Source organism: Ipomoea triloba, chromosome 3 (assembly GCF_003576645.1).
Source record: "Ipomoea triloba cultivar NCNSP0323 chromosome 3, ASM357664v1".
Taxonomy (NCBI): Eukaryota; Viridiplantae; Streptophyta; class Magnoliopsida; order Solanales; family Convolvulaceae; genus Ipomoea; species Ipomoea triloba.
In genome coordinates, this window is record NC_044918.1 from 13,639,623 (window position 1) to 13,647,186 (window position 7,564).

The window sequence follows — 7,564 nt, forward strand, 5'->3', positions numbered from 1 at the left end:
GACAATATTTTTATGTGGAAACCTAATAGAAAGGAAAAAGAAAGAGAGACAATATTTTTATGTGGAAACCAAACGGTAAAAATCACAGGTCTTTTTGGACTGTTCGAAGCCAAAAATTCACTACTTTTGGAAATATTTTGTACATTGGTATAGCTCTCTAGGCCAACATGACCCCCGTCCTCTTGTTCTTCACTTACCTTTTATACTAGTAGACTAGTAGAATGAATAGTCTCTGCCCCTCCAACTAATGAGTTTTTAATGGGTTTTAATAGGGTAATTATTGATAATTAGGGGAATTAATGGGTAATAAAAGGGATAATTAATTAGGTTTTATGAGTAATTAGGAGAATTTATGGTAACAAATGAGTAATAATTTGGATAATAAATGGGAGGTTATGGAAGGATAATTAGGGAGGCAACTGGTCACGTCTCGAGTGCTTACTGTCCAGTTCGAGGTTTGACTGCCTATTAGGTGGTACCGATCGGGTACTGGGTATCTATCAATAAGTATATAAAAAAAAAAAATTCAGTTTGGTCAAGGAGAGAGATGGAGCATTAACTGAATGGGAGAGGTGGGTAGTCCTTTGATGAGAATGGTGTAGGATTTGGAGATTGGCCGGTGAGAGTTAGTAATAATTAAGGCAAGAGTAAAGAGTGACCGTTTCTACAAATTCAGCTTTCATTATTCCAACCACTTGAGAAGACTTTGAGGATCTTTTCATGGAACCATAAACACCTGTTGTTTAATCATTAATGTTGGATCCTCAACTCCCACTCTTTCTTACAACTACAATTACAATTACAATTACTGTAAGTGTCCAATAAGTCTTTAATCTGCACCCGGCCTCTTTCCGATGAATTTAATGTCGTACGGTGCCGCCACTATCTTTGTTTGCTCACTAGCTCCCATCTTTGTATAAAAAGAAGGTTGGTTAGGTGATTCTAATAATAATCCATCTTCACTTAATACATACTATACTATGCTTAAAAACTAGCTACCCGGCCGAGTCTTAGAATTATATATAAACTTTGTTTTCTTGATCATCGATCAGCTCGTGGATAGAATATATAATTAAAATGATCGCTTCATCTCTCTTTGCATTTTTCTTCTTCTTCTTCTTCATTGCTTCTTGTTTCTCCGAGAAAGGTACGTACAAATTAAAGTTCAATTCTCCGATCCTTTCCATATAATGGAATAGAGTAACTAATTAATATTAACTTGTTTTTTGTTTCGTACGTACTTACAGCGCCATATACCTCGTTCGCTAAGAATGCAACGTTTGCTCCGGCGACAGAATTCTTCGATTACATCGTCATCGGCGGTGGAACCGCGGGGTGTGCGTTAGCTGCGACGCTGTCGGCGGGGGCTAAAGTTTTGCTGTTAGAAAGGGGTGGTTTGCCGTATGGAAACCCTAACATAACCAGCATTAATGGGTTTGCGAGAACGCTTGCGGACACATCTCCGGACTCGGCCTCCCAGCTGTTCGTGTCGAGCGACGGCGTTTTCAACCACCGGGCCCGCGTGTTGGGCGGCGGGTCGTGCTTGAACGCCGGGTTCTACACGCGGGCGAGCAAGGCGTACGTTGACAACGTGGGGTGGGATGAGGCGCTGGTGAATGAATCGTATGATTGGGTGGAGAGGAAAGTAGCGTTTAAGCCCCCGATGTTGGCGTGGCAGTCGGCGGTGAGAGACGGGTTGATTGAAGCGGGGGTGTTACCGTACAATGGTTTCACGTACGAACATTTGTACGGGACTAAGGTTGGCGGAACAATCTTTGATGAAAACGGATATAGACACACGGCAGCCGATTTGTTGGAGTATGCTGACCCCACCAAAATCACTGTCTACTTATATGCAACTGTGCATAAAATCTTCTTCCAGAAAGAAGGTATGTATACAATTTCACAAGAAATTGTAGTTCATTGAGTAATGAGCTAGTTTTTATGGTATGGTATGGTATATTGCAGAAGAACCCAAAGCTTACGCTGTGTTATACAAAGACAGCGGCGGGAACCGGCACATAGCTTACCTAAACGACGGACCGAAGAATGAGATCATCCTGTCGGCGGGAGCACTGGGAAGCCCACAGTTATTGATGTTAAGCGGCATAGGAGCGGCCCAACAGCTAAAAGCACATAAGATTCCGGTGGTCATGAATCAGGCGATGGTGGGTCAGGGGATGTCTGATAATCCAATGAATGCAGTGTTTATTCCTTCCCCCCACCCCGTCGAGGTTTCGCTGATTCAGGTTGTGGGCATCACAAAATTCGACAGCTACATAGAAGCAGCCAGCGGTTCCCTGGAATTGGCATGGATGCATAGAATGGTATCTGACTTCGAAAGATTAGCAAATCAGGTATCCCAATCTCCCCATCCCTAATTTTCGATCAAGAATATATATAATTGAGTATGTATGTATGTATTTGTCCGATCCAGAGCAGCCGGCATTTCTTGGGCGGGGGCAACTTGAGCTTCTTCGCAGACGCAGCAGTAAAAAGAAAAAGTATAAAGACATACTTGGGTGGGGGGGCGAGTGTGCAGGCGGGGATAATCCTAGAAAAAGTTGCAGGCCCATACTCAACAGGCAATCTAGAGCTTCGAAGCAAGGATCCTAGCGAGAACCCAAAGGTGACCTTCAACTACTTCAAAGACCCACGGGATCTGCAGAGATGCGTTGAAGGCATAGAGATTATAGCAAAGGTTATAGAGTCAAGACCTTTCTCCAAGTTCCGGTACCCTCTCGCCCACGCCCGGGCTCTCATCGATGCTATGCTCACGCTTCCCCTCAACCTCAGACCTAAACATGTCAGCGCCACCTTTTCCTTGGAGCAGTTTTGCAAAGACACCGTCATGACCATATGGCACTACCATGGCGGCTGCCAAGTTAATAGAGTCGTCGATAAAGACTACAAGGTTATCGGAGTCAAGGCACTGCGCGTCGTCGATGGCTCCACCTTTATTAACTCCCCCGGAACCAATCCTCAAGCTACTGTTATGATGCTGGGAAGGTCGGTGATCATCATATCATATCATATCCATCTCATCTTCCACTCACTCTTCTTCAATTCACCATACTTTATATTATTAGTATGGTTTATATATATAATAAATTACTAAACTATGTATGTATGTATGTATTATGTAATGCAGGTATGTGGGGCGCAAAATCATGGTTGATAGAGCACCCCTTGGATAGGATAGGAAGTACCTTGCTTGAATTGCTATATATGTGAATGGACGGTCATGATTCTTAGATTTTGCAAATTGTATCTCATCTCTCAGCATCTATATAAAAAATTATCCTTGGGAGATCAATTAATTAAATAACCTCCTAAATCATGCATGCATCCCACTTCATGTTTTAATTTAATTACCGTAAATACAGGCTAACTTATTTTAAGTTAATTAACCAAATGAAGAATTGAAGTTGTGAAAACTTTCTTCATTCCGTGAATGCTCGAAGGGACATATTCTTAATGTATAGGTAGGGCAGAAAGAAGGTGGACTTTCAGAAGACCAAAGAGCCTAAGGCCAAAAGAAAGATCGATGACAAAGGATATGCTGTTTACTACTGCTCCATTACACCCATCTTTTCTCTGCATCCCACAAACAAAAATAAGGCATCCTATCCATCAGGGAGCGGAGGAATCTGATATCTGTGTAAAAGAAAGGACCGGACCATTTCCAAGATATGGATCGAGTGTGAAAGATAAGAAAGCTAAGCTGCCCATTCAAGTAAAGCAGTCACTGGCATGCATAACCCTGATCGATAGGATTGGATATGCTGATTCGCGTATGGTTTATCCTATCTACTCAACATGTATATAAGCATATATATCTATGCTAAGGTTAGCTAGTAACTACAACAATACGCATGCATGGAGAGTGATTTTGTAAGCGAAACAGTGATAGGGCTACTCTCTATTGGCATGCATCATCAGAATCCCGCATGCCAAAGGAGAGTTGCCCTCTAACTGCTTCAGTTTAATATATATAATGTAGTATGTAGTCCTACATGGTACAGATCCTATGATACCCAATGTATAGTTTCATCTTTCCTTCTGCTGGAGTTCTTTTACTTATTAGCAGCTTGGATCAGGTGTTTCTAACTCCCTTAAGGTATTTCAATTTCTGTATCTATCTTAGCTTCAACAAAACTAAATTGTCAACATTATTATATTATATTACATACTCAACCACACTTTTCTAGAAAGGTTTTATTACATACTATTGTTTAATTTATCTTTTTCTTATACATATTTGCTTTAAAGCAGCGCTACTACTTAACAAAGAAGAAAAGCCCCAGTGAAGCATGAAGAGAAGAATAATGACATCTATTCACTTTCTTCCAAAAGGGAGAAAAAGAAAAAGGAAAAGTGAGCCCTGCGAAGCTTTTGCACATATATGTTTTTGCAAAAAAAGAAAGGTTTTAGACAGCATTTTAAATGGCAATAAACACAAAATTAAACTTAGTCATATATTGGTACATATTAGTGTTATGCCAGCTCAAATTATGAGTCTTTGACTGGGTTTGAAGAAATTGACGAAGAGTTGGAATTCAGCAAATTGTGCAATATAATGGCCAGCTCATTTCTTACTATTTTGCAGCATTGAATTGACCCACCACTGAAATCCAGAAAATGATACATATAATAATAGTATTTTATAGCTTGAACTATTTCCTAGTGTGCAAAAGGCAATGACTTTGCCCCAAGGCCCTGGGTAAATCATGGCTTAATCAGAGTAAACAAATTCTGATTAACAGCTTATAGTCAAATACGCTGTAGAAAAGGAAAGCACTAGACTAGTGGTCAGTCAAGAATGAGGAAATATTCTGCTTTTCCCACAGTGGAATAAAGATTAGTCAACTTTAGCAAACAGCAAGAAAATAATGCCAAGCACAGTGCCCAGAAAAGAACATTCAATCATTCAACATAATCATCATCAATCCCACTCAACAGCCTTTTCATGCACTAAGGACAATAATTTCCAACACTTTCTTAACAAGCAAGCATAATGAATTGAAAGCAACAAGAGGGTAGCACAGTACAGAGCTTTGTGTGCATACATAAAGGCAAGAAGAAGATCACATACCGTACCATTAAGAGGGAAGTGAGTCCAGAATGCCTGCAGATACCTTGTTCAGAGATGATGATGGTGACCAAGCGTGCTTTCAAGGTTGTTGTTCAAACCCTCTTCTTAGAGTGCAGGAATCACCAATCCAGAAAGATGATTCCAAGCCCAGGAACACATCTGCTGCTTGCCGACACAGCTTTGCAGACACAACTAGCTCCTTCTTCTTCCCCAATACTCAGTTCACCAACCATGAGTCTCTTCCTTCTTTGCGAGAATCATTTGCTCAATTCATCAAAGCCTATCCTCAGTATTCTGAGACTCGAACGATTGACAACATCCGAGCTCAAGAGTACTACAATCTCACACTCTCTAAACATGTTTGCCTTGATTACATTGGCATTGGTCTCTTTTCCTATGCACAGGTTCAATCGCAGCTCTCTGCAATTGTCCCATTTGCTTCCTCTTCCTCTTCTTCTCCATCACCTCAGTTTTCAGATTTCCCATTCTTCGACGTTTCTTTCAAGTCTGTGAATCTGAAGTCTGAGTTGTTGCAAAGTAGTCAGGGATCAGAATTTGAATCTGGAATCAAGAAAAGGATCTTGGATTTTCTCAACATCTCTCAGCAAGAATACTCTATGATTTTTACTGCTAACAAATCATCTGCTTTCAAACTTGTTGCAGAATCTTACCCTTTCCAATCCAATCGCAAGCTTTTGACAGTGTACGACCATGACAGTGAAGCACTGCAGACCATGGTAAACACAGCAGAGAAGCGAAGAGCCCATGTCTCATCAGCTGAATTCAAATGGCCACGACTAAGAGTTCATGCTGAAAACATGAGAAAAATGATAGTGAGTAAGAAGAAGAAGAGAGGCAGAGGACTGTTTGTGTTCCCACTTCAGTCAAGAGTGACAGGTAGCAATTACTCGTACCAGTGGATGAGTTTGGCACAGGAAAATGGTTGGCATGTCCTGCTTGATGCTTGTGCATTGGGACCAAAGGATATGGACAGCTTTGGCCTCTCTCTCTTTCATCCTGACTTCCTTGTTTGCTCATTCTACAAGGTTTTTGGGGACAACCCCACAGGGTTTGGCTGCCTAATTGCCAAGAAGTCTGCTGTATCAATTTTAGAAGACTCAAAAACTGCAGGCATAGTAACCCTTGAGCCACAAGCACAGCTATTCCGTTCACCAGATTCTTCAGGTACAGACACAGAACTTGAACAGATGCCCAACATTTGGATGAAGGCAGATAATTTGAATGGAAAATCCATAGAAACCGAGACGTCAAGGTCAAAAGGAAAAGAATTTTCTCCAAATGTGACAACTTCAGAAACCTCAGGAAAAGAAGAATCAGCAGAAACCATTCCTGCACTCAGCAAGAATCTTAAACTGAGAGATGATCAACACGCTGCATTTGAATGCAAGTGCTTGGATCAAGTGGATTCATTAGGGCTGATGCTAGTCAACAACAGACGAAGATATCTCGTTAATTGGCTGATCACTGCACTCATGAAGCTTCAGCATCCAAATAGGCTGGACAGCTTCCCTCTGGTCAGAATCTATGGACCAAAAATTAAATTTGACAGGGGACCTGCTCTGGCATTCAATGTGTATGACTGGAAAGGAGAAAAGGTAGACCCTACTTTCATACAAAAACTAGCTGATAGGAATCATATTTCCCTCAGCCAAGGTTTCCTACAAAACATATGGTTCCCAGACAAGTATGAAGAAGAGAGGGACAGAGTTCTAGAAAAACGGAAAGATGAAGGGAAAGAAGCAGAGAGGAACAAGAGTAGTAAGAAGGCTAAGCAGGGAATAGCAGTGGTTACAGTTGCCCTAAGTTTTTTGGTCAACTTTGAGGACACATACAAGTTTTGGGCATTTATAGCTCGATTTCTGGATGCAGACTTTGTGGAGAAGGAGAGATGGAGGTACACAGCTCTGAATCAGAAGAAAGTTGAAGTGTTATAGTTTTGCATTGTTTTTTCCCCTTCTAAATTCTAAATCAGAAGAGCTCATAGAGGTACTGAAGGCTCTGTATCAAATTCTTATTTTGCCACTCATCATTTTGTCTTTGACTGAATAGATTCTTAGCATATGCTGTCAAAAACTTGAGTTTGATGCACGCACGTTATACAAGCATAATGTCAAGAATTAAGTATGCAGTGAAATCAAATAAACAAAAGGCCAGAAAACATAGAATTAATATCACAAATGCTCCCTCCATCCCAAAATATATGTGACTTCTGTCTTTTACATGCATGGGAGTTTTAAGAGGGAAGGAATGTATGTCATGTTGAGCATTAAACGTGTAAGTCCAACTATCAACTTAAATTTTTAGTTGAAACTGAACAAATCATTTAATTTACCATAAGTAGATAACAAGGCCCCAGATAATCCACATTGGAACCTGTCTGCTGACTCTTCATCAAATAAATTACAGTCAAGTCCATAGCCCATAGGGGAATTGAAATGCGCAGAACAG

General features: G+C 40.8%; 2 protein-coding genes across 5 annotated transcripts; both read left to right on the plus strand.

The window, feature by feature from the left end:
- Positions 1–971: 971 nt before the first annotated feature.
- On the plus strand, positions 972–3,331 carry LOC116013364 (protein HOTHEAD-like). 4 transcript variants are annotated; one of them, XM_031253066.1, is made up of 5 exons: positions 972–1,147; positions 1,248–1,889; positions 1,972–2,357; positions 2,438–3,009; positions 3,152–3,331. In XM_031253066.1, exons 1-5 carry the CDS (start codon positions 1,078–1,080, stop codon positions 3,195–3,197), a joined length of 1,716 nt encoding a protein of 571 aa, XP_031108926.1. In that variant the 5' UTR covers positions 972–1,077; the 3' UTR covers positions 3,198–3,331. The 4 variants fall into 4 exon arrangements, with proteins under 4 accessions (XP_031108926.1, XP_031108925.1, XP_031108924.1 ...); XM_031253065.1 differs by having other exon boundaries at positions 1,969–2,357; positions 3,152–3,330; XM_031253064.1 differs by having other exon boundaries at positions 2,438–3,283.
- Positions 3,332–5,053: 1,722 nt separating this feature from the next.
- Positions 5,054–7,218, plus strand: LOC116013363 (molybdenum cofactor sulfurase-like). The gene has a single exon (XM_031253062.1). It carries the CDS (start codon positions 5,125–5,127, stop codon positions 7,048–7,050), a length of 1,926 nt encoding a protein of 641 aa, XP_031108922.1. The 5' UTR covers positions 5,054–5,124; the 3' UTR covers positions 7,051–7,218.
- Positions 7,219–7,564: the final 346 nt, after the last annotated feature.

Bases quoted from the DNA above. Each gene is read 5' to 3' on its own strand.
- LOC116013364 (XM_031253063.1), top strand. From the start codon at position 1,078: ATGATCGCTTCATCTCTCTTTGCATTTTTCTTCTTCTTCTTCTTCATT. The intron at 1,890-1,968 runs GTATGTATACAA...GGTATATTGCAG, and splicing joins AATCTTCTTCCAGAAAGAAG to AAGAACCCAAAGCTTACGCT. The intron at 2,358-2,437 runs GTATCCCAATCT...TGTCCGATCCAG, and splicing joins TCGAAAGATTAGCAAATCAG to AGCAGCCGGCATTTCTTGGG.
- LOC116013363 (XM_031253062.1), top strand. From the start codon at position 5,125: ATGCCTGCAGATACCTTGTTCAGAGATGATGATGGTGACCAAGCGTGC.